Raw genomic sequence first — 27,456 nt, 5'->3', positions numbered from 1 at the left:
AGCCCCCCTCGCACAGTGATCCCTAAGCCTTAGTTGAGAGAGTTTTATTGTAGATGTATTGCTTCAGACTGCGCTCTAAAACTGTGCATTTGATTCACTGTGGTTTTCTGTTGCAAAGAGAAGTTTCTTTGAGGAGAGTGGGGACTACCCTTGTCTGTGGGTAAAAGGCAGGTGGTTATCTTGCCATGCTGTCCATTGTTATGGTTCATAAGCATCATAGCTGCGTTGACAGTTGGTCACTTCCCTCCTTTGGGAGCTGTCATGGCATCTTCTGGTACTATGAAAGCTAGTCCCCAAGGATGAGGCTGGGGTTTCTGGGCCCTCTGTCTTAGATGCAATATCTCCAGCAATGGAGATTTTAAGGTAATAACAACAGGCTAGCCCTGACCAACAACTCAAAAAGGGACTTCTCATACCTGTATTGAGGATTTGTTAGATGTTATTTGGCTCGTGAAGTGAACATAGTCAGCCCAGATGGGAAAATTTAATTTAAACTATATATGTTCATTTATATGTGCTAAGCCCAAGTTGTAGGTACTCCAAAGACCACTGAGGAGCCAATTCTGATGTAAACACATAAGGGTCTTTATTAGGAGCTCTAGAGCAAGGTCTCATCTTCCCTGTTGAGTACGTCAGAGTGAGAGCCCCAAGTTTAGGGATCCAGGGTATTATTGTAGTTACAGCAAGCTTGGTGAATTTCCATATGGGTCAGCAAGTTAGTATTTTAAAAACTGCATTTCTGGTATTACTCTGCAGGAACTGAACTGGGGACAAAACCACCTGATGAACAAGATGGCCAAGTTATCTGTTCTCTGCAGGATGTATTAAGTTATCCTTATGAACCTTGACCCTGCTATTGTAGCCTGACTGGCTGTTGCTGGGGGGAGGGGGAAGGGAGTTGCTATAGGATGCTTGCTCAGAAGGACTCTATCTAATTTTCTTTCTGGAATTGAAGTTAAGCCCCTGTCCTTGCTCAAAATGGAGTTTCTTCAAAAACAGGGTTGGACTTTACATACACACATGTATCATAAATTTTTGAACTGTTAACTAATGCTTAACTACTGTGATATATGAAGTAAGCAAACAGTGGAGGAATAAATGTAGAAATCCATAGAACAGTGAGAATGTAAAGACAGCTATTTGAATATTTTATAACTGTTCTTAATACATTTTATTCCATGAAAAGGGCTTCTTATAATGCTAAATAATTTGAGCTGAAATGAAAATCTGAGACTTAATATGAACTCTCTTTTAAAATGTCTGATTTATAGAAGTTAAGTATTTTTATTTTACTGTTTTATAGGAGGTTCGTAAAGTAAATGAGAGCATCAAGTATAACCACCCATTGAGGAAATGTGTTGATACAATACTTAAAAAGGTAATCACACTTTACTGTTTCCTCTCTTTCTTGTAAAGTAAATTTTTATATACCACTGTAAATTAATGTTTCACATAGGAAAGTATGATTAAGCATATGTGGTTAAGTTTTTCCAGATGGATTTTTATGTAAGTCTTTACGATAAACAAAAAGTAATTTGTATATAGAATTGTTTTTTGCAGTTGTAAGTGTAGTAGTAATTATTGGCAGCACTTTACTTTGAAATGTGAAGCATTTCATTGGCGTACCATGAGTAATTGCCATGGCATAGTGATGTAGGTAGGTCTTTACAATACCATTGTGTATTATCATTAAAAGCATATCTCCCATAGGAAAATAAGCTAGGTCTCAGGAATTGTTTTTAATTAATTAATTTGCTTACATTCCAAATGCTGCTCCCCCTCCTGGTTCCTCCCTCAAAGAGTCTGTTCCCCTAACCTTCTCCCCCTCTCCTCTGAGGGTGGGACCCTCTTAGCTTACCATTCACTCTCTTGGTCCACTGGGCCTATCACCTGTCTCCTCCCCAATCCGATCCTGCCTTTGCATTCTCCATTCCCTCCCCCCATCCCTGAGTTCCCTCCTTCTCTCTGACTCCTATGATTGTTTTGTTTCCCCTTCTACGTCTGATTCAGATATCCTCACTTGGGCCTTTCTTGTTTATTTCTTTGGGTTTGTGGGGTGTATCATGGGTGTTCTATACTTTATGGTTAATATCCACTTATCAGTGAGTACATACCACGCATGTCCTTTTGGGTCTGGGTTACCTCACTCAGCATGATATTTTCTAGTTTCATCCCTTTGCCTGCAAAATTCATGATGTCTTTGTTTTTAAATAACTGTATAGTATCCCATTGTGTCAATGAACCACATTTCCCATATCTATTTTCTGGTTGAAGAGCATCTGAGTTGTTTCTAGTTTCTGGCTATTATGAATAAAACTGCTATGAACATAGTGGAGCATGTGTCCTTGGTCTCAATAATTCTTGAAACCATCTTCTCACATGTAATCTTGCTATGTCTTATGTATTATAGAATAAGTTACATGAATATTTAATAAGCCATATTATGATTTTGATGGAGCTATCTTGAATTGCAAGTATATTTGTATGTCTCTAAAAGAATTATTTGAAAAATCCCACAATTACCTTTAATATACTGTCTTAGTTTGGATTTTACTGTTGTAAACAGACACCATGACCAAGGCAACTCTTATAATGGATACCATTTAATTGGATTTGGCTTACAGGTTCAGAGGTTCAGTCTATTATCATCAAGGTAGGAGCATGGCAGCATCCAGACAGACATGGTACAGGAGGAGCTGAGAGTTCTACATCTTCAGAAGGTCAATAAAATACTGGCTTTTAGGCAGCTAGGACGAGGGTATTAAACCCCACACCCACAGTGACACACCTAATCCAGCAAGGCCACATCTCCTTGGTGCCACTCCCTGGACCAAGCCTAACAAACAATCACATTCCGCTCCCTAGCCCCCATAGGCTTGTTCAAACACATGAGTCTAGAGGGCCATACCTAGTCATAGCATATTTTAGTCTAACTCCCAAAGTCCTCATAGTCTATAGCAGTCTCAACAATGTTAAAAGTCCAGAGTTCAAAGTCTCTTCTGAGATTCATCTAATCACTTAACTGTAATCCCCAAGGCAAGACAGGAAACCAGCTGGGCAAACTCCAAACTCTGCATCTCCATGTCTGATGTCTAAGCAGTCTTCAGATCTCCACTCCTTTTTCATCTTTGTTGACTGCAACAAAGTTCTTTCTCCTGCGCTGGTTCCACTCCCTGTTAGCAGCTTTCCTCAGCAGATATTCCAGGACTCTGGCATCTTTAACATCTTGATCTCCAAGGCAACCTCAGCTTCACAGCTTCTTGTTCCAATACCTAGGAGCCATACCTGATCTTCTAGGCTCCTCCAAAGAGCTGTGTCACTTCTAAAGCTCTGTCCTCTGTAGCACTCTAGGCTCTGGTTGGCTCCACTTGACTACTGCTGCTGTTCTTAGTGATCATCCCATGGTACTGGCATCTCCAATATACTGGATATTCTGCTGCAACTAGGCTTTACCAATAGCCCCTCATAGGCTCTCTTCATGGTGCCAAGTATCAACTCCTTTGCATGACCCCTTCAGTCCTGGGCCATCAACTGCAACTGAGGCTGCACCTTCACCAATGGCCTTCCATGGCCTCTCACAGTGCCAAACCTCAGCTGCTCTTCATGACCCCTTCATGCTTCAGTACCACCTGGGTGACACTTACACATTACCAAGTACAGCTGCAGCATGAGGTACAACCTTGGCTGTCTCTGGAACACAGCTTCTCTGTGCTCTCAGAAAACACTTTTCAGAAGATTTCTCAGAAGACTACCTCAGTGATGCTGGTTACTTCTTAACCAGCAACTTCTTAGTTCCAGCTAACCAGCATCAATTGTCCCAGTAATCTCCCATATTCTTATATATTTGGTTGTGAGCCTAGCCTTTAACGGCTGAGCCATCTCTCCAGCCCAATCTCCCATATTCTTAACTCTATCGTCAGAGCCACATGGCCAAGCCACAGAGTTCTGTTGCTTGCTGTGGGCTGGAAAGTGCTCCCTTGTTTTATTATCACTAGCTTTCTGTTTTCTAACTAGTTCACTGCCTAAGTTTGGCTGTCCTGGAACTTGCTCTGTAGACTGACCTTGAACTCAGAGATCTGTATGCCTGTCTTCTAAGTGCTGGGATTAAGGAAAGGTGTGGTCTTCCACGCCTGGATTTAAGCCTTTTTGTACTTAGGACTTGCAGTGACCCAGGCTGGCCTTGAATTCAGAAATCTGCTTGCCTCTGTCTCCTGGAATTAAAGTTGTGTACTACCTGGTAAGCCTAACCAGTTCATGGCCTCTATGCCTCAAGATCCAGATCAAAAGCCTGTGTCTCTCCTTTCTGGATTTTACTTCATTCCAGATTAAAAATCCAAACTATTCCTTGTTCAACTGCAAATACAAACAGTAAGCTTAACTGGGTGGAATCTTGTCTAAATCCACTACTCCCTTAATCTCTTTATCTCCTTGAACACAAGACTCAGCTCCATTTCATTTCCTAGACCCCCTTTATTACTTGACCCATTCATTTTAATATTTTTCTTTTCTAAGCTTGCAATAGGTGTTCAAAACGCACTTCTTGAGACCTTACCAGAGAACAAAGTATCTGCTGGGCTTCTTTGAGAGTTCCTTTGTCAATGCAATTAATACAAATCTCTTTACCTTAGCCTCAGGTAGAATGGACTCTTCAGACAAAGGCAAAACGCAGCCATATTCTTCACCAAAGTACCACAAAAACAGTCTCTAGGCCACATACTGAAATTCTTCTTAGGCCATGTCTGAACAGTTCAAATCACTCTCAGCAACAAAGTCTTCCTTATTTCTACTAAGATGGTCTATTAAGCCCCACATGAAGCATTCTACTGCTTTCCAAATCCAAAGTCCCCAAATCCACATTCTTCTGAACAAAAACACATGGTCAAGCTTATCACATCAGTACCACAGTCCCTGCTACCAACTTCTGTCTTAGCGTTTTACTGCTATGAACAGACACTATGACCAAGGCAACTCTTATAAGGACAACATTTAATTGGGGCTGGCTTACAGGTTCAGAGGTTCAGTTCATTAATATCAAGGAAGGTGCAGGAGGAGCTGAGAGTTCTGCATCTTCATCTGAAGGCTACTAGGAGAAGACTGGCTTCCAGGCAGCTATGATGAGGGTCTTAAAGGGCACACCCCGCTGTGACACACCTACTCCAACAAGGCCACACCTCCTAATAGTGTCACTCCGGGCCAAGCATCACATGTACTGAAGTTACCAATGAAATTTTCCTTATGTATTCTAAATCTGTTCTACTGGTTATTATTATCTACTGTTTCTTTAGTCATGGTCATAGCAAACTTTCTAACCATTTCTCTTATAGTTCCTGTTTTTGAGGCCTATTTAGAAAAGTAGAGTTGTAAAACCCCACATATGAAATAAGTAACTAGTATTAGGGCGATAACCCTAATTATATATTCCTTTCTGCTCACTATGACTTTTAGAACATATGTTAGATTTTTTTCATGATTCTCTTTTTATTATTTAGGAAAATAATTGAAGTTTTATCAGGTGCCTATCATTAGAATGAACTTCTCAAATAGTTATTTCATGTAGGAAAGCTCCACTTTACTAGTCTCATGCTAGTATATTTGAGCATAAAGAAAAATATTAGTAGAAGTGAGAAGAAAGTCAACATACCTATGAAATATTTCCTTGAAAATGATAGTGAAAACTTAACCAGCTAGATATGTCAATAAAATTTAAAATTTTTAGAATGAAAGGTATTTAGTAAAAATAAATTTTTATATCATTAAAATATTATAAAATGTTTTTTTGTTTAGTGCCCTACAGATTATCAGGAAAAGATGGGTAGGAATATGGATGATTATGAAGATTTTGATGAAAAGCGTAATACCTACCCAAGTGAAAAAAGTTTGGTAAAATTGCACAAACAGGTAACTTTAATTATTAATTTTAGCTGTTTTACATACAATTAGAGGATGTCAATTAGATTATAACTGTTGCCCTTTGTTAAAGGCTTTCTCCAAGTTGGCTCAGTAGTTAAACTGCTGGAAACTCAAGTTTGAGGTACTGAGCTCAATCTTCCGCACCTATGTAAAAAGCCAGGCACCTGTGGTTCCAGTGATTGGGAGGCAGAGATGAGAGGACACTGGCCAGACAGGTCAGCCAAATCTGTGAGAGTCAGGTTCAGTGAGGGACCTTGTGTCAGAATGGGAGAATGCCTGCAGAAGATGCCTGACAGGGGCTTGTGGTTTCCACATGCCCACAGCCACATGTGCAGGCACCCACCTCCCCAAACGTGTGTGTGCAAGTGAAATGTATATCTAAAACTTTTGACTTGGTCTTTTTATTGTTGAAATGTTTTAACTTTGTGTTTCTGGATAGGGATACTCTTGGCAATTGTATATAAGAATTATACCTGTTCTATTAATAGGAAGTATTTGTCATTTATATCCTTGGTCACATTTAGAAAACCCATTAGTACTATTTTATAAGACAAAGAAAAGCAAACTGTTCTCTTGCAGAAAGTTGACCTACTGTTCAGGCTCGTTAACAGGCTTATTCCTCTTCTGTGTTCAAGGTGATTTACTCAGTTCAAAGGCACCGTCGGACTCAAGTGCAGTGGCAGATTCTTTTGGAACAGGCATTCTATCTAGAAGATGTAGCAAAAAATGAAAGTAGCGCAACTCACCAATTCGTTCACACTTTTCAGTCACCTGAGCCAGAAAATCGATTTATCCAATATTTTTATAATCCTACAGTTGGTATGTAATTTAACAGAAATTTCGAAGTTAGTAATTTTTGTACAAGGAAAATGTATGTTTCATCAATGCAATGCTTTTTTCCTTGTATATTAATTTGTTTCATAGTGTAATAATAGATATCTGATAAACTTAGCTTAAAATAATTATTTTAGTTCTAATTCTCATTCTCCCAGAAATCATTGGTTGCCTGTAGTTCTTTGTCTAGGGCAGGACCCTATCAGTTTTCCCTCTTTTAAGTTAACATATGCGTTGATGTTGCCCTTGTTCCAGTCTTGTTTATACAGGCAGTTAGGAAAGATTGTTTCACACAGACTTCCAGGTGTTCTGGCTTTTACATTCTTTCTGCTCGCTCTTTCCTGATACTCCTAAGCCATAGATACAGGAGCTGTTATATATTAAAAAAAATACAAATAAAATACCTGATTACAAACAGGTTACATAAAATGTATTTTATAATTTTTATGGAAGCTGTTTGAAATATCCATTCTCACTAACACTCTCACCATAAATGTGTATCGTGGCTTTGACTCTTAATAGTATAAAACCATATGAACTAGCTAAACTTTAAAAGCTAAGCATTCGGGGGCTGGAGAGGTGGCTCAGCAGTTAAGAGTACTGACTGCTCTTCCAGAAGTCCTGAGTTCAATTCCCAGCAACCACATGGTGGCTCACAACCATCTGTAGTGGGACCCGATGTCCTCTTCTGGTGTTTTTGAAGACAGCTACAGTATACTCATATACATAAAATAAATCTTTAAAAACAAACAAACAAACAGACAAAAAAACACAAAAAAACCCTAAGCATTGTACATATTGACAGAATCCCTACAAATTCATCAACAGTGTATAAAATATTGCCTCCATATTTGGTAGCATTTCTTGCAACATAATGCTTATTTTAAAATTTTTTGAAAGTTCTTAATATATTTATGCCTATGATTTTAAAATAGGAGATGAAGGCAATGAGATAAGAAAGAATTGTCTGCATAGATGTTTAAATAGGAATTATGAGGAGGCAGTAGGCCTGGATTATAGCTTTTCAATAACTAAAGTGAAAATGTAGGCTCCTTGCAAGCTATAACTCAGTGGTAGATGATATGTTTATCCTACACTAACCCTGGGTTCAGTCTTGAATTAGATGGATGGATGGATAGATGGATGGGAGGGAGGGATTCAGACTTAATAGAACCAGAATTTCACCAACTATTCTCATAAACCCAGGTACTTTATTATCTCCCTTTTTCTTTCTCTACATGCATTTTTTCCCCTTAATCTTTAAGAGATTTCCATATATGAGGCATTTTGTCCCTTGGTAATTTCAGTCTATACTTTCTAAATATTCAGCTACTCAAATGTAACACTAAAATAATTAGAAAAGTATCATTAATAATTTGCTCTTACATACCTTATATATTATGTCATAATTATACTTAATTATGACAGGGATATTCTTTGGAAAAAGAAGTAAAGCACATGTAGCATATCAGTTGTTATATTTCCTAGTGTTTTTAAATTGGACACAGTTTTTCAGTCCTATGTGCTTTATTCTTTGTGTCTTTTATAACATCGATGTTTATGGACAGCTAGGTCTTTGCTGAATGTCCCCAAATTGGAGTTTGTTGTATCCTTGTGATTAGATACAGCTTATGTGTCATTTGCAGGAATACCACAAAAGTGATTTCATGCTCTCCTCAGTGCATCAGAGCAGGAAGGGCATGAGTATCAGTTTCTACACTGCTGTTTATCTCTGCCTAGGGTCATGCCTGTTTTTCCACTGTGAAGTTGCATTTTTTTCTTTGTATTGTCTGAAGACTATAAATACTTTATACTAATTTAGTTTTCCTAATTGTGTTTTTCTTGTCTTTTCCAGAATGGTACTGGGAATGCCTTTTGCGTCCATGGTTTCACAGGATACTTGCTGTGGTTTTGTCTATCTTCTCTGTGATTGTTGTGTGGTCAGAGTGTACCTTCTTTAGCACAACTCCTGTCTTATCCCTTTTTGCGGTATTTATACAGCTGGCAGAAAAAACATACAATTATATTTATATTGAGGTCAGTTATTTTCATATCAGTCATAAATATATGTTTGTTTAGGCAGATGCTTTAGCTGCAGTATCTTATGTTAATCTAGTAAGCATGAAAGGAGTGGTTTCCACATGTTATTATAATGCAGGCTTCCAAAACTGTGTGACAAAGTACAGGACAGTGACAGCCATTCTCTGAGGTTGCTTTGGCCCTCTGTTGTCAGGGAAACTACCTCACCTGTCTTCATTAGAATTGTCAGGGAATAGTTAAAGAGCATCTAGGATGTTGAACTGGTTGAAATGTACACTTTTGTTTTCATAATTTCCGTTTGCCTCTTTATTTAAAAAAACACACTATATAATATTGTTATATTTATATTTTAGAACATCAGTAAATGTAGCTGAGGATGAATGCTAATTCTCTTGACAGTAAATAAAGTAATAAAGTCCTAAATCAAGTTTTAACTATTTTTTTTCTAGATTGCTTGCTTCCTTTCCATTTTCTTCTTAAGTATCTGTGTTTATTCTACTGTGTTCAGGATTCGCGTATTTAACTACTACTACTTAGCTTCACATCATCAGACCGATGCTTACAGTCTTCTTTTTAGCGGCATGTAAGTAGACCTGAGCTTGGGAAAAAGTATCTCCATTTTTACATGCTAATTATAGATCTCTTCTTTCTTGTTCATGGATGTTGCATGAACATATATTTCTGTGAGCTAACTGTTCTTTCGATATATTTTTACACACACACACACACACACACACACACACGGTGGATATTTGCTATTTACCAGCTAAATTCTGCTTTTAAGTTTATAGTTCAATTAAGAATGATATGTTAGGAGTGAAAAAGACCAGTAAGCCTACATTTACCAGTTTGAGACTTGGCATATGAACGGCTGAGAATGTAGAGGCTAAGTTAGATTTAAAGAGTCTTCAGAAGTCAGCAGTCTGCCGAAGACTGAAAGTTCTAAGGACACTAAGAAACATTTTTTCCTAGAAAACTGTAAAGGGCTGGCTTCAGCTCCAGCAGCCAGACTACCCGGGCTATTTTATACTATTCACATATAGTAGGTATTCACAGTATATATAATAGGTTACATTCAGGGACGCTCAAAGTAATATCTAGTGTCAAAATTTTGTCTTATAAAAGTATCAAAACCACCACTGTGTTAGTTTTTTGTGGCTGTTACAAAATATCTGATACAAATAACTTAGAGGAAGAAATATTTATTATGTCTAATGGTTTCAGACACTTTAGTCTAGTGTTACTTGATATTGTTTTGGGCAAGAAGTGAGGTTATACATGGCAAGAAGAGTATATTGGAGTAGAGGTATCTACTTTATGGTACCTAGGAAGCACAGACAGACTGACAGGACCCCAAACATGCTAGCTTTTGTTCACACCTTCTAGAGGTAGGACTTGCTTCTTCTAGCTCGGCCCTACCTCCTAAAAGTTACACCAGCTCCTAAAATAGAACCACCCACTGCAGATGAACTCTTCAACACATATAAACCTATGGAGGTTGTTTCATGTGTGAGGTATATTTAAACTATAACAAGAGTTTTCAGAAAGTTACAGATAACACCATATAACCCTCCTCAAGCTTCTCATCATAGTGACATTGTCTGTAGTTGCTAAACAATATCAAACCTAGGAGCTATATTACCAGCACTGTAGACTTGTGTTAGTTCTTAGAGTTTTGACTGTTTGATGTGCAGACTGCTATAGCTATCACCACCAATGTAGAAGCTGCCTCTTATCACAAAATCTCTTATCCATATCTCCTCCTTATATTTAAACCATTTTGTTCTCCCGGCCCCTAGTTCTCCAGCCCTAATAATGAGGAGCTAAAAGTTCCTCATTTTATGCTTGATGTTAGCCAGAATGCTGAGATCAGGCATCCTGAGGCCAGAGATAGCTATATAAGCACTCGTGTCATTAAGGGTAATATGATTAATACGATTTCTGAATATGTCCCCAGTAAGGGCAGTTTACATGGAGATTTGGCTTGAATGAATATAATTGAATATATATATATATACACACATATACACAAGTATATGCAAATAGATGAAAATTGTAGTTACAATGATCTGAAATGTTTTAATACATTTCACTCTAATGTAAATTCTTGCTTTGAAATGTGTATTATAGGTTATTTTGCCGTCTGACTCCTCCTTTGTGTCTTAACTTCTTGGGATTGACCCATATGGATGCATCCATCTCTCACCAGAATACCCAGCCAACTGCATATACATCTGTAAGTATGTTCTTTCAGATTCCTTGGCTATGTAAGATGTTGTTATGAGTCATCTTCTATTGTCAATAGAAAGTCTGTATAGCACATTGAACTCCTTTTTATCACTAAAGCCTTCTCTTAAAGCTTATGTGTGTAATTAGTAATGATAGGGTTAAATAATTTTTGTTTATTTAGATTACTTAACTGAGCAGCATCTAAAACCTGCTTCGTAGTAGCATTAGCATTTATATGTATAATCTTAATGCATATGGTTTTGTAGTAGTTATAGAATACTAGATTTCTTTAGAAGAAAGCCTAAACAGGAAGAAAGTTTATGAAATTCATGCCACTTAGTACTTTGTTTCTAAATTTTGAGAAGTCTAATTTGTTGACAGAACTTGCTGTGGGTAAGTTTTCTAGTGATGGGAAGGAAGGAATGGCAATATGGACCTCTGCTGACTTAACTCTTCTCTTGCTCTTCAGATCATGGGTTCCATGAAAGTTTTATCCTTTATTGCAGATGGATTCTATATATATTATCCTATGTTGGTAGTAATTCTCTGCATTGCTACCTATTTTAGGTAAGAAATTTAACATTACCTTTTTCTCATACTCTTAGTTGGATATAGATACCCCTTTCCCTTAAAACTCTTGCGTATTTACTGGTTTAGTTTTAGTTCTTTGTGTTTTAGTAGGTCTGGGAGCTAGGACAGTTTGAAGGGCCTTTTTGAGTCAGGTTCTCTGTCTGGAGGCAGTTCAAAGTGGAGAGAAGTGGAATTAGACTGTTACACTAATATCGGCTATAGAGTGATAAGATTAGCTGTAGGATGGCAGCCCCACAGTCTTGGGCTGTGACACTGACAAGCATGTCTAGCTTCTTTCCAGTAACGTAAGTTAGTCTTTGGGCTTATTCTAAATCCTGCAGATGCTAGCCAACACAAGGGGTCAGGCGAGGAGCACTTACAATCAAGGCATGTATATAAAATTGAAGGTAAATAGTTCTCCATGTTTAGAATTACACAGCCTGCTCTTTTTTGGGCTTAGAGAAGATTATAGAATTTTGACAAAGGTCAGATTCAAAAGGGTTAAAGCTGTTAACAGGAATGAGCTCATTCCAGCCATGGTTACCTATATAAGACTTATTATACAAAATCAAGCCAGAGATGGTTCCTGCAGAGATGGGAGTTGGTCTCTAGGCCCCACCCCTTCCTGAGGAGCAATTGGTAGTTGAGAGGCACTCTGGAAGGGAGATGTTTTTCTTAGAGGCTAAGGAAAGTTTCCTGTGTTCCAGGGCTGACCCTACACCCATGCAAATATAGAAAGCACTCCCTGAACTTAGTGGGTCTTTCTTAGAAAAGTTACAGTTAGGGGGCAGTTATGGGGATAGTTGGTAGGGAAATAGGGATTATATATAATCATAGTCATTGTACACATGTATGAAATTCTCAATTAAAACAAAAGGATACCCTTGTCCTCGCACCTTGTCGTCTCTCTCTCTCATTCCTCTACTCTCATATACCTTCTGCCCTTGCTGACTGCTTCAGTGTCCCAAGACATGTCCCCAAATAGCACTTTTATAAAAATAAAAATATTTCATTAGTATAAATTAACTTGCTTTTCTAATAAAAGTAAGTTTTATTAACTTTTATTTAACTCTTATATTTTCTGTGCATAAGTATAAATAACATATTAGTATACTATGTTATTGTTTAAATAAATTCTCCACCAAGTTAATTTTTTTACTTTTTGATAAACAACTAAAAGATTATAATTTAGAATAAGACTATTAGATAAACATGATGACACATGTCTATAGTCCCAGGGTTTTGTAGGCTAAGACAGAGGATTCCAAGTTCAAAGTCAGCATCGACTGTATAGCAGTAATATGCTTTGAGAGAAAAACACATATAAAATAAAATATAATAAGATAAAAATTAATATGAATTGACACTAAAACTATTGTTTTGAGTTTTTCCTTTAAGGTACAAAAAGCAATAGCAGACTTTATATATTTAATGCTGTGTTGATTGTGTGTTTACTCATTTAACAATTTAATAAACTTGACTCGTGGAACCATATTGGAACATCCTGAACTTGTCTTTTATAAGTACATCTTTTCATGTTAGTTTTCATATTGGCAGTATTAAGATTTTGAGATGAAATGGCTTGGTGACTCAAAATATAAATTAGAATAATGTTTATCAAATATAAAATCCTAAATATAAGAAATCAGAAAAATGATTATAAAAGAAAAATCATTGTAGGGCTAGAGATGTAGCTTAATAGTGTGGTATGCCTCGAATGCCTGGTGCAGTACATTTGATCTTCAGCTGCACACACACACATAGACAGACAAACAGACGCGCACATACACATTCCCAAAAGGAAGACAGGCAGCATTAAAGGATTCTCTCAAAGCTGGGAATGCTGTGTGCTGTCAATGGGCAGCAGGAAGAATCTGCCTTCTGAGAGTAGCCTGGGCTACATGGTGAACTTAGGTTCTAATGTGAGTCTGTCTCAAAGAAGGGAGGAGCTTTACTCAAAGCCATACACAGTCTTCTTACTTAACAGCAAATACCGAGTTAGCCAGACATTTACACATTTCTTAATGTAAATCAGAGATTTTAATTTTAACTGCTGTTTTTCTTGACACACACACATACACACACACCCTGCCTCTTTCTCCAGTCCTTCAGATGCATTTCTGTACACATAAAGTGATAAATATATTTATTCCTTAGGACTATATAAAAATTAAATATGAGTCAATTGTCTGATCCATGTAGGATCTTTTTTTTGGGGGGTGGTTACAGGGATGTTCAAGACAGTGTTTCTGTATTTATCCCTGTCTGCCTGGAACCCAGTCTGTAGACCAGGCTGGCCTTCATCTCAGAGATCCGCTTGCCTCTGCCTCCCAAGTGCTGGAATTAAAGGTATGCACCACCACTGCCCAGAACCACAGTAGGATCTTAACAGTATAAATTGTGCCTATCCATATATTGCTTCCTCCCTTGTGTACCATGTTTTTAAGGTATTCTTGTCCTTTATGACAATCAGATTAAAATGCCTAATAAGATTTCAAATAATTACCCTCCAGATAAGATAGAATCATTTACAATGTATAATAGAAAAATGTCAATTCTTGAGTGAAAATCACCCATGACGTTAAAATTAACATAATTAAGATTTTTTGTTAGCCAAGCAGGGTGCCCCAAGCTTGAAATCCCAGACCTCAGGCAGCTGAGGGAGGAGGGTCACTATGAGTGTGAGGCCAGCCCATTCAAAGTAGTGAGTTCTAGGACAGCCTGAGCTTCGGAGTGACACTATGCCTTAGACAAAAGACTATAAACACCAAATCTCTACATGTACACATGCTGATTTTATTCGTTAATTTATTTACTTTTATTCATTTATTGTTTTTAAGAAAGAGTGCCACTGTGTAACCGTGGCTATCCTGGAACAAGTTCTGGAAGTCACAGAAATCTGCCTGCCTCTGCCTCTAGAGTGCTGGGATTAAAGGCAGGCACCACTGCCCACGAAAATGCTGCTTTAATATGCATACTTCAGTATTAAAACTACTCTTTGAATAGTCAAAAAGAACACGTTGATTTTGTTACAGCCATTGTGTAGCAATACAGGAAACCTCACTCTACTGAGTAAGAAATGCAACATAACATTTGATTTGTTTTGTTTTGTTTTCAGACAGAGTTTCACTGTAACCTCAGCTGGCCTCCAACTCATGACAATCCTGCCTCAGTCTCCCAGATATTGGGATGATAGGCATGAAGCGTCATATGCATCTGGACATAAGCATTGTAAAACGAAAGAGAATAAGGACCTTGTGAAGAGTGGCTAGCTGCACTGCTGTGCAGTCTGCCACGATAGTTACTAACAAGTCATGGTTTCTCTGGGGTGGACAATGCTGAAGAGCAGTTTATCAATATTTACAAAATGAAATAATACTCGCTGTTTTGAAATCTACTTTTATTAGTTTGGGCACCCGCTGTTTGAATCTGCTTGGTTTCCAGCAGTTCATGGGAGATAATGATATGACATCAGATCTAGTTGATGAAGGAAAAGAATTAATCAGACGAGGTAAGATTTGTTAAGATAAATAAAAGGGCAATTTTAAGTGCTAAGACTCAAGTACAAAATAAATGATTGCAAAATTTGCATATGATTTTATTCTACTTTAGGTGGTTTAACCTAAAAACTATATGTCCTGTTTTCTTCACAAAAATATTTGAAAATATAATGTAAGGTTTATTATGAAGAAATTCTGCTGCATAAATTAGTAGTGAATCTACAACTAGATAATAAGCATTTGATTTATTGTCTCGGACTTTGTGTTAATCAGCTTCTGACAATGTGACAAAATAACTGGGATGGGGAGGAAAGAAGCTTATTTTACCTCATCGTTTCAGTGATTTCAGTCTATGGTTACTTGACTTTTGACCAGCATAATGTATCATGGCAGAGAGCAAGCCAGTTTATCACATAGAATCAATGAGAGACAGAGGGAGAGGCTGTGGTCTCAGTAGTATCTTCAGTCTACCCCAGTGATTTCACTTCCGTCCCCTTGGCCCTGCCTTCCCAGGCTCCAGCACCTGCCAAGAGAAGTACAGTCTGCACTGCCTCTTAACCAGAACTTTAAGGAAAATCCAAGGTCCAAGCCATACTAGATTGCTTTTGCCTTTGTTTTGAGACCTATTTGCCAAGTTCTATGCAACGATAAAGCTCATTCATTAACTTAGAGTCATTATTTTGTTGCTATGTGCAAAATCATTCAAACTGTTTTTTCTCTCTTAGAATATAATGGTCATTGATAGAGACTCAGAGTACTATTAAATACACAGAACTTTCCTAAAGCCCACTCACAAAGAACACACATTACGTTTTCTTTTGTTCACGTGCTGGTAGGATGAGTGAAAGCCCTGATTTGGGGACATTGTTTCTTCCTCTCCAGAATGTAGCCTTCGAATACTCTCCAAAGAAGTAGTGCCTATTTGCTGTGATAATGCTGTATTTGGCATAGAAACCCCTTCCTAATATTGATTAGAAGGTAAGCTGGAAGACACTGAGAGAACGGCTGCCACAGTCACCACTCTGTAGACTCTGTCTGAAGGGAAGCACTGCACATACAGTCCAAAGAGTTTATGTGAGAGCAGATTTATACAGAAAGTGTAAACTTAGAAGAACAGTCCAAAAGAGAATAGAAGCTACAGAAAAACAAATCTCGAATCACGAAAAGGAAGAAGGACTCCAAAGCTCTTTAGCAAAACAGGAATTTGTAGTAGGTTGTAGATACTGTAGTCTGCTCTTGCTTCGGTTATTCTATTTCTAATGAAACCATGTTATACTAAATTTGAGACCATTTTTCTTGTCTTTAGAGAAAAGAAAAAGGCAAAGGCAAGAGGAAGGTGAAAATCGAAGAAGAGTAAGTACAACAGTTTATTAAATTGCTACTAACTGAAATATCTCGGAAACACTCTAAGAATCTCACTTGGAGTAAATGGCTAAAGATGAGAAACAATAGGTAAAGGGCATAGGATTTTCTTTTCCCTTTAGTGTGGGTGAGTGTTTTGTCTGAGTGTATGTCTTTGTATCATGTGCATCCCTGGGTCCCAGAGTGTGCAGAAGTGCATTTGGGTCTCCTAGAACTGAATTACAGATGCCCACTCTTTTTAAAAAATATTTATTCGTTTTGAGACAGAGCCTCTCACTAGAGGGCCTGGAACTAGCTGTGTAGACCAGGATGGCCTAACATTTACTTGAGATCTACTTGACTCTGTGCTAGGCTTAGCTCCCCAATGAATGACACAGAGACCTGGTATTTTAATTAACAAGCTGCAAGCACTAAGCCTGGTATGCTCTAAGCTATTGTAATCCAGTTATGCTGCCTACTTCCCTGTGGTCCTTTACCTGCATCTGAGTCTTGCCCTGGTTCGCGTATGTCCACGTGTGTCCTCATGACTGCTCTCCCATTGTGACCTCATGGCAAATCCTGGTCCGTCCACATGGTCTCTCTACCTTCCTTCTCTTCCTGTCTCTCCTCTCTTTCTTCTGTCCCTCTCTTCCCTGGGATCCTCAGACTGGGACCAGAAGTCCCACTGTTCTCTTCTCTTCTGCCCAATTAATTGGCTGATAAAGCTATGTATTCACCAATCATTAGTGATGGGAAACAATTTTTACATAACATTTAGACCAGAAATGCTTGACCATGCCAACATCCCGACTGTAACCAGATGTCTAGGCATAGAGATCAGCATCTGAATACACAGTGTACAAAACCATCCCCCAACAGATGTGTTTACCTTGAAAAGTACTTAAGAGGAGATGCTGTAGTTGTAGGTGTAGTTTACCATATGCCATGTAAAAAGGAGACTTGTATGTTTGATATGATGGAACATGCCTTTAATCCCAGCACAGAGACAAATCGATCTTAGTGAGTGCCTGGCTATTCTGGACTACATAGCAAGTTCCAAGCCCAATAGTGAGACTCTTGTCTCAAAAATAAATATTTTAAATGATAGATTTGTTTGTTATTTCACAATTAGAACCAAAAGTTGACATTACTAGTAATAGATTTTCCCTTCTATTAGGACAGCTCTTCTCAACCTGTGGGGATTGAACAGTTCTTTCACAGGGGTTACATATCAGAAATTCTATATATCAGATATTTGCATAACAGTAGTAAAATTACAGTTTTGAAGTAGCAGTGAAAATAATTTTTTGGTTGGGGATTACCATAACATGAGGAACTATGTTAAAGGGTCTCAGCATTAGGAAGGTTGAGAACCTGTATTAGAACTTCTAACTTCTATAATTTATCAGAATTGTAATAGACTTGACTACATAAACATAAAAAAATGTATTCAAAATTCCCAAAGTGTCTGGCATGAAAGAATGGCTTGTATAAAACATTGAATGGGTGCTCTCAAATGACCATTTCAATTAGATAAATATAAGGTATAGAATGTTAGTTAATGAGATCATACTGTCTTTCATGGGAACTGATAAGTTTGTGTGTCACAGTCTTGCAAACAGCCTTAACTTGTTACCAAAAATGACTTACTAGATCTTCAGTATTTATAGCTTGCTCAAGAAAAAGAAGGTTTTTAACTTCTTAGAACTTTTATATGGTCAGGATAAGCTTGCTATTATTATTTTTTTAAAATTTATTTAGAATAATATGTTAATACAATCATAGCCAGTAAAATGTTTTTGTTAAAAATTAAAGAAGGTAAAAAATGATCTTAAAGACTATTAAAATTATGCTGACTTCTAATGAATTTCTGATGAAAAATGGTTATATTATTTTGCATCTAGACTGTTGATAGTATAACACTTGCTCTTTTTGATTGGGTTTCTGCTCTAGGAGTGGAAAGAACGATATGGACACAACAGAGAGGATTCCACTCGGAACAGAAATGTTCACTCTGACCCCAAAGAGTCCAATTTCTCAGACACTACTACCAATTGGTGTAAGTAGCTTGTTTGCTTAGAATGTTTTTTTTTAACGTTTGTACTGTATAGAAGCTGAAACCATACCATCTGGCATCATAAACATCTCTACACTGACTTCCCTTTATTATCATCTAGTGTGTTCAAGGAGGGGGAAGTGGTACATCAAGTAAGTAGTTGTGTTATTTCCAAGTTGTGTTCTAGGGAGATAATTATTTCTACTATTTACCTTGATGTTTTTCGTCCTTTTCTACTAGTTGATGTAGGTTATTCATTTATCTTTATAAGAATTGACTAACATACTGAAGTGCTTTCTTTCCCATGTATATAGTGAAAGAAAAATGAATGTCTTGTCCCCAGGATGTTCATAATTTAGAGAAATACTACAGTTAGATACAAGTAAGTTCTTCAGCAATGGTGTGAGTTAAGAAACCTGTGTGGCACTGACCCTGCACTGACATAAAGAGGAAACAAACCCATTGACCTGGGAAAGATGCCAGGAACCTTGTCTTTGCACAGGACTGAATAGCAGGCAAAGTTCTGTCTTTGGGGAAGGTGAGATATTGCTAAGGGAGCTGCACTACTGAGGCTTCTGTGAACAGAGCTGTGTCTGAGATTGAAGATTAAGCAGGAAATCTGACCATCCTTCCCTACTACTCATTTATACAGTAACAGTGTGCTGTTAGAGAAGGAATAGAGCGCAGGGATCCTCCTAATGGTCAGAAAACAAGTACCAAAAATATTCCTTTGTATTGAGGCCCATCTAAACACAAGGAAAACTGAAATCTGTAGAGACTCAGGGGAACTAAGGCAGAGTCTAAATTCACACATTACATTAACTTAGTCCTCCAACATTGATGCCCTATAGATAGACATATGCCCAACTCTGAACATAACTGTTATTTCGCTTAACTTCTGTATTCTTTTAAATGAAGTGTCTGGTCTTTAACAAAACGTTCTGAGGTATATAAGGAAATAAAGTATAAGTCATCTTCAGAATATGAAATAGTAAACATCCTTGGCCTAAAAGTGCCTTAAGTATTAGAATTATCAGGCAGATCATTGGTGAAATTAATTAGTAGTATGTTTAAAGATGTAGTAGGAAGGTTGGGTAATGTCCCTAGGATGTAGGGAACTTCACCAGGCAGCTGGAAATTATATAAAGGAGCTAAATGGAAATATTAGAAATATTTTAATGGCAGACTCCAATGGTGTTGCAATCTTCTCATGTAAATTGTCACCACAGAGTGTACACCTGTACTGAAGGAAATTACCTTGTTGAATAGTAAAAGGGTTCTTAGGAATGTATTTTTATACTAAATATTTCTGTAATGAAAATTGAACTGACTATTCAGAAGTGAATGATAGTTACCCAAATGAAAGGGGTTTTATTAGAAAATGACTAAGATGTACTGATGTGAAAGGATGTTTGGGAATATATGCTCTCCCATGACTAGAGTTTAAACATGAGTAACCCAATAAGAGGGGCTCCAGAGACAGCTTAGAAACAGAAACTATCATGCTCAAAAGTATGGATTTTTATATTGTAGGTAAGGTTTTTAATTTGTGAAGAACACGGTCTTTATTTAAATTTTTACTTTTTATTATTTTTGAATATTCATACATATATTTTGATCATATTCTTACCACTTTCCCAACCCTTTCCAGATCATTCCCCTCTACCCACTCAACTTCATGTTTTTTCTTTGTCTTAAACAACATAAAAAGAAAAATAAAAACATAAAACCAATCAATGAAACAAACATCATAAAGTATGTTTTCTGTTGCTTAACCCAAGCATGTGGCCTGCCCTGGAGTGTGGTAGATAATATCAGTATCACTCCATTTGAAGGAAACTGATTTTCTCTCTCCCAGCAGCTATCAATTACAAATAGTATGTTGCTTACAGATAAGACTTTGTACCTACCTTAGCTTCCCCACGCTGGGACTTCGTGAGTTTGAATATGTGCTCATTCTGTCATAGTTGTGTTAGTTAATGCATGCATCAGCCCCATTGTGTCTGAAAAACGTTTCCTTGAGAGAAGTTGAACAACTCTGGCTCTTAGAATCTGTCTGTCCCCTTTTATTTGAGGAGAGGGGAATGATATAAAGACGTTGTGTTTAGGGATGAGTGCTTCAGGATCTTTCACTCTACAATTGTCCAGTTTTGGATCTCAGTGCTAATTACCTACCATAGTAAGTAATTAATTTAGCTTCTCTGATCAGGTTTAAGCAATGCACTAATCTAGGGGTGTAGCAATATGACCAAAGATGTTGGATTTTTTTATTGGATATTTTATTTATTTACATTTCAAATGTTATCCCCTTTCCTAGTTTCCCCTCCTCAACCCCCCTATCCCATTTCCCATCTCCCCTGCTTCTGTGAGGGTGCTCCCCCAACCACTTAGCCACTCCTGCCTCCACATCCTGGCATTTCCCTATACTGGGGCATTGAGCCTTCACAGGATCAAGGGCCTCCCCTCCCATTGATGCCAGACAGGGCCATTCTCTGCTACATATGCAGCTGGAGCCATGGGTCCCTCCATGTGTATTTGGTTGGTGTTTTAGTCCCTGGGAACTCTGGGGGTCTGGTTGGTTGATATTGTTGTTCTTCCTGTGGGGCTGCAAACCCCTTCAGCTCTTTCCGGCCTTTCTCTAACTCCTCTATTTGGCATCCCCATGCTCAGTCCAGTGGTTGGCTGTGAGCATCTACTTCTGTATTTGTCAGGCTCTAGCAGAGCCTCTCAGGAGACAGCGATATCAGGCTCCTGTCAGCAACCACTTCTTGGCATCAGCAATAGTGTCTGGGTTTGGTGTCAGTGTATGGGATGGATCCCCAAGCCCAATCTTTGTTGTCAGAATATCCAGCAATCCAGCAAATGCAATCGCAAAAGCAGCCGTGGTGAGGGCGGCAACTGCCACAGGCCCTCTCAGGCTCTTGCATTTATACCCTTTCCTGAGTCCCCAGAATTAAACTACATGCAGCTGGCACAAATCTTGCCCACCCACCCACCCCCATAGAATACAAGGCAATCATAGGTAACAGCTGTGGAAAATCTGAAACAGCTCTATACCCCACACTTGGGATTAAAACAAAAACATATTCCTATAACTGGGTTTTCAAAGAAACCAAATCTCTCGCTACAGTGGTTGGTGACTCCCGTAACATACATGCCAGTATTGCATAAATGGGTATACTACAGGCCGGTTGCTATTGTAGTTTACAGGGTTCATAGTGGAATGAGATCAATGGTTTTTGTTCTCTCGTAGCATGAATAGTACCTTCCAACACTATGATGTTAGGCAGGAGGGATAAAGCTCTTAGTTTAGAACTAGCTCAGTTTCTCTATGTTCAGTAACATGGAGCATGATCTGATGCTGTTGTTTAGAAACATGAATTTATTGGCAGTATAAAATACGACTTTTAGAGAAATGAAGCTCAGAAACCATTTTAATGTCTGTTTTTGTAGTGAAGTGATATGGGCTTAAAGGAAAGCAATGGTACTTGAATCAAGACAGAAGATTGAAGGATATTTAGGATAGAATAAATAGTAAGGGGCTTTAGCTAAAACTCAGAAACAAGGAAGAATCTATAAAGGGATTTGGATGATTATCTTTGAATGGAAGTCTGCAGAATCAAAAGATCTGAAAGTATGAGCACTGTTAAGCAGAGAGCAGACACAACGCTTTAGGTAGTGAGTTAGATAAGATGGCCGTTTTCACTATGTCAGTTCCACTGATCCATGAGCATGGGACATCTTTCCATCTTCTGAGAGCTTCTACAGTTTCTTTCTTCCGGGACTTGAAGTTCTTGTCATACAGATCTTTCACTTGCTTAGTTAGAGTCACCCCCAAGGTATTTTATATTATCCATGGCTATTGTAAAGGGTTTTGTTTCTCTAATTTCTTTCTTGGCCCATTTATCGTTTGTATAAAGGAGGGCTGCTGGTTTGTTTGAGTTAATTTTGTATTCAGCCACTTTGTTGAAGTTGTTTATCAGCTGTAGGAGTTCTCTGGTAGAATTTTTGGGGTCACTTAAGAATACTATCATATCATCTGCAAATAGTGATGCCTTGACTTCTTCCTTTCCAACTTGTATCCCTTTGATCTCCTTTAGTTGTTTTATTGCTCTGGCTAGAACTTCAAGTACTATATTGAATAGATAGGGAGAGAGGGCAGCCTTGTCCTTGACTTTAGTGGAAAAGTGTCTCTCCATTTCGTTTTATGCTGGCCATTGACTTGCTGTACATTGCTTTGACTAGGATGGTATGTGGCCTGTATCCCTGATTTCTCTAATACCTTTAATATGAAGGAGTGTTGGATTTTATCAAAGGCTCTTTAATGAGATAATTGTGTGATTTTTTTTCCTTCAGTTTGTTTATATGGTGGACTACATTGATGGGTTTTTTTTTTTTTTTTTTTTTGTATATTGAATCTTCTCTGAATCCCTGGATGAGTTAGAGAACCATTGTTTGCTGAATGGATAAAAGCATGAGAGAAGCAAGGAACAAACTTAACAGAATGGTTTAAGCACATTCATGATTAACTCCAAGTCACCAATAATGTATCAATGCCACATTAAGGAAAAAAAATACAAACACGTGCCCTTGGACTCATTTAACCCAGGATGATTCCAGATTTGAATTTTGTACTTCATGCTTCCTGTCTTCCATCCTCTGTCTATCTATGGTATGAGTGAATCTGTGCCTGCCTGAAGGCTGCCTTGTGAATTTGTCCGTGTGTGTGTGTGTGTGTGTGTGTGTGTGTGTGTGTGTGTGTGTGTGTGTGTGTGTGTGTGTAACAACAGCTTTCACTGTCTTTGTTGGGGAAAGAATGGAGTACTTTACAGAAATCTTTTTGGTTTTATTTTTCAAGATGGGTTTCTCTGTGTAGCCTTGGCTGCTCTAGAACTAGCTCTGTACTCAGGCTGGCCTCAGACTCACAGAGGTTACCAGCCTCGGCCTCCTGAGTGCTGGATCAAAGGTGCGCTGCTGCCACCACTGCCCAGGTATTTTACATCTTCAACAAGAGGGCTCCAACTGATCCCCACAGAACCAAATAACAAACAGCATTCAAACACCATTATTTAACAACCAGTATCCATGAGTAGATACTCATTTTGGAAGATGTCTTTCAAACTTTGTATTTATTGCTTTTAGCACTTACATTGTTCCAGGTCAAGGACATGGATGAGTATATGACTTAAATTACAGCTATTCAATATCTATGGTTGTAAAAATTGATTACATGAGAAATCCAAAGTTAGATAGATTGTTATTGCTTTCTTAAAGGCAGGTGGAATGAATGGGCTGAGTATACATAGGATAGCTGTATTAAGTGACCTCAAGGTGCAGTATTGACTCTGGCTGTGAGGTCCAGCCAGTGCACCAGTCTCTTAAAGTGTCACAGATTTGTCATAATATTGCATCGCCACATTAGGAGACGGGTCGTGGAGACAGAGACGACACAAACACCTTGTCTAAGTCTTCCAAAAGACCTCTCTCATACAGTTGAGTCTTTTAATCTGTCTATACTTGTGGGTGCAGTACATACAGAGGCCAGAAGAGAGCAGCGGATCCCCTGAAGCTGGTCTTACAGGCATTTGTGTTAGAAACTGAGCTCCGGTTCTTCTCAAGAGCACAAATGCCCATGACAGCTGAGTCATCTTTCCAGTCCCCGTTTTCTCTTTTTGAGATATTTGATCTGCCTAAATCCAGGCTATGATAGTGTAAATTGTTTATGAGAGCCCTATTTGTGTGGAGAAGGGACATTATTGGGACTGTAATGTCCTACATGTCACACATATGGGGCCACTGCATACTTGCAGGGCGGATGTCTCTGTGTTAGCAGTATTTTTGGATAACTTAATTTCAGCTGTGTTTTTATAATTTTTAATATGGTAGCTAGAAAAATTCAAAGTAGTCATAGACTTTTATTTATTCATTTATGTATTTATTTGGCCAGTATTGCCCTTATTCCTGCTTTACGGGATAGATATTCTTTTCTTCAAGAGTTGAAGTTGGACTACCATATACCTCAACTTTCTAGCCAAAATAAATAAATGAAGGTTCACTGTAAAACCAAATGAAGTTTGATTCAATGATAAACAACTTCACTGTGGTGACAACCATAATTAAACATAGATTCTAATTTTTATTTTCTAAATTGTCACACTACCTGCTTTGAGCTAGCTAGATGGCTCAATAAATTATCCTTATTTTGAATTACACTCATAATTTGAATCTGATTTTCTAAGAACCAGACAACGTATGGTTATTGTCTTCACAATCAGCATTTGCTGCAGTCTTGATTGTTTTCTGTGATTCATAAATTCAAAGACAATACAGAAGTAGCCATTGTTTTTCTCCTTTTGTACAGCATCCAAATACACCAGGGCTAATAACAGGACCGAAAGAGACCGAATAGAACTTCTCCAGGATGCAGAACCTCTGGACTTTAATGCAGAAACCTTTACTGATGACTCTCTGGAACCTGAGTCAGGAAGGTAAGTGCTGGCCATGTCATCTGGCTCTAATGTGCTTCTGAAATTTTAATGACAAACTGACATAAGGAGCTTGAAAACAAAAGGTAATTAAGCATAAGAAAAGTATTGTGCTGAGGGGAAAGCTTGGTGGGAGTGTGCTTGCCTGGAGTGCACAAGGCCCCGGTTGGATACCCTGCATAGCAAGAGAAGAAAAAGATTTCCCTTTCATTATCAATTCAAACATATGAAGTAATATTTAATAGTTTTTTGGTTGGTTTTGCTTTTTGAGACCAAATCTCTATTGTTCTTTATTCATAGTCTCAAAGATGGAGCCCGCCAAAATGTCCACCAACAGATGGAAGGTTATAAGAAAATGAGATCTCTGTATACACAGGGGTTTTATCTAACCATAAAGAAAAATGTAAACATGACTGTCCAAGAAAATATTTGTAACTAAAAAGCCATGTTAAATGAAATAAACCAGTTCCAAAGTGTCACAAAAGTAAGAAGGGGACCGAGAGAGAAGAGAAAGATCTAGGTAGAGTGGAAGAGAAGATCAGAGGGAGGACTATGTGGGGAGGAGGAAGAGCAGCAAGAAGGGAGCAGAGTTGGGCATAACAACAGAAGGGAAGGAACACCATGGTATATGTGCGTGCATGCCCATTACTTTGTATGCTAACTTCAAAAATAAAAACAGAAAAATAATCACACTTACTAAAGGTGTTTGCTATTTTTAATTATCTATAAATAGCCAAAATCCCTACAATATTCTGTATTTTAAAACTAAGCATGGTTATTTATACAGTCTGTAGAATGCTTCTTACAGTTACTATTTGATTTACAACTAAGTTCTTTTAGATTGTAATTTTGGGAGATAGGGTTCTATTTTTAGCTAGTGTTAGATAAATGTTATAGTCTTGACAAATTGTGTAATCAGTTCCCTTTAATGTTTTTTTTTAACGTTTCTTTTTTATTTTTGACATTTTAGATCATTTTTCTATGTTTACATTTTAGGTATCAACCTGGTGGACGATATCTCTCTATGTCTTCCAGCATAATATTTGAAGATATCTAACGTCTGCAGTAATTCATGGATCAAGTAACCAAGGTCAACGCATCAGCTCAGCCTTTATGAACATCCTTGTGCCCTGTATTCCCTCGTACTCTCTATAAACAGTGTGAAGATAGCAGAAACAGCATTGAAAATCGATCCCATCTTAACAGTATCAGGCTGTGGTTTGTTGTTAGAGCGTCATCTTTTCTGATAGGCTTGATGGATACCATCTGAAGCGTCTGCCTTAATGTAGTTACGTGGAAGGATCCAACTCATGATAAACGTGGAGCTCCCTTGGTTTCATGCTAATTTTTTTAGGAGAGTTATTTTAAAGTTCAATGAAGCCATAAGTCATACTAAATTCTAAATTTTATAAGTGTAATTTAAATTTTTACTGTTTCTTTAAAAATGTTCAACTTACATTTTTCAAAGAACTGAAAGTGAACTGAGACCTCAGATAACTACCATATTCACTAAACTCATGTCTTAAAACAAGGCTTATGTGTCACACATAACTGATTGTAAACAGTTCTTCTTCTGACCTGTATACTCTCTTGTGGGATTGCGCATGTATAATTGAGATGATTCTCCAGTTGATAGTGTTAGTGTCTTTAGCATGTGTATTCTAATTGGGTGATGTGTTACTCTTTTCTGTCTTTGTAATAACTGGATCTTTTTATGGTTTTGATATTATTGCTTTGTAAAAGATTTTCATTTCAGAGAAAAATATTCATCTTTAACATTTAGAATATTGACCTCATGCTAATCAGTCCATCCAAGAAAAATCCTATCAATGATGAATAGATTTGTCTGTTTTATAGCCAAGAGTTCCCCAAATTCTCTAATATTTACTTTTCTTTTTTTAAGATTTATTTTTATTTATGAGTACACTGTAGCTGTTTCCAGACACACCAGAAGAGGGCATCAGATCCCTGAACAGATGGTTGTGAGCCACCATGTGGTTGCTGGGAATTGAACTCAGGACCTTTGGAAGAGCATTCAGTGCTCTTGACCGCTGAGCCATCTCTCAATTTTCTAATATTTAAAAGGTGCCTGTTAATGTACCTTGTAAAGAAAACATCTGGCTGTTTTGGCTATCCAATGGTAAAAAGAAAAATAATCCATTTATGAGTGTTGCTAACCCTTAAATTGTAGCTTAGAAAAAAATGTATTAGAATGGATGTGTAGTAAGAACTTGTTTGTTAAACATGCTTACTATTTTAAATTGGTTGTTTCAACCTTTTCATTTAAGCCAGAGTTAGGTATTATGTTTTAAAGAGCCAGTGTTTTATTATAGAGTGAACATGGCTTAGCACGTGTTAGCAGGGATTGTTCTGTGGTCCTGAAGTATTTGTGTCTCTAATAGAATACATTCTACATGGGGTGACTAGACTTGAACATGTGCAGGGCAGTTTCACACCTGCTTTCCTTGCAGTTATTACTAGTGCTCAAGTA

General features: G+C 37.8%; 1 protein-coding gene across 2 annotated transcripts in view; it reads left to right on the top strand.

Annotated features, from left to right (window-relative positions):
• The window catches only part of Lmbrd2 (LMBR1 domain containing 2), a 51,623-nt gene extending 24,775 nt beyond the window's left edge, over positions 1–26,848 (top strand). For both annotated transcript variants that reach the window (XM_032898797.1, XM_032898796.1), the window contains exons 7-18: positions 1,304–1,378; positions 5,785–5,898; positions 6,546–6,729; positions 8,600–8,781; positions 9,234–9,367; positions 10,915–11,020; positions 11,483–11,580; positions 14,991–15,094; positions 16,390–16,436; positions 18,378–18,483; positions 24,842–24,968; positions 25,962–26,848. In XM_032898797.1, coding sequence (XP_032754688.1) covers positions 1,304–1,378; positions 5,785–5,898; positions 6,546–6,729; positions 8,600–8,781; positions 9,234–9,367; positions 10,915–11,020; positions 11,483–11,580; positions 14,991–15,094; positions 16,390–16,436; positions 18,378–18,483; positions 24,842–24,968; positions 25,962–26,022 — 1,338 coding nt within the window. In that variant the 3' untranslated portion in view covers positions 26,023–26,848. The remainder of the gene's footprint in view (positions 1–1,303; positions 1,379–5,784; positions 5,899–6,545; positions 6,730–8,599; positions 8,782–9,233; positions 9,368–10,914; positions 11,021–11,482; positions 11,581–14,990; positions 15,095–16,389; positions 16,437–18,377; positions 18,484–24,841; positions 24,969–25,961) is intronic.
• The last annotated feature ends 608 nt before the right edge of the window (positions 26,849–27,456 follow it).

The sequence above is a fragment of the Rattus rattus genome, chromosome 3 (genome assembly GCF_011064425.1).
Source record: "Rattus rattus isolate New Zealand chromosome 3, Rrattus_CSIRO_v1, whole genome shotgun sequence".
In the NCBI taxonomy this organism is placed as follows: domain Eukaryota; kingdom Metazoa; phylum Chordata; class Mammalia; order Rodentia; family Muridae; genus Rattus; species Rattus rattus.
This window is presented reverse-complemented; position numbering and strand designations above follow the sequence as displayed.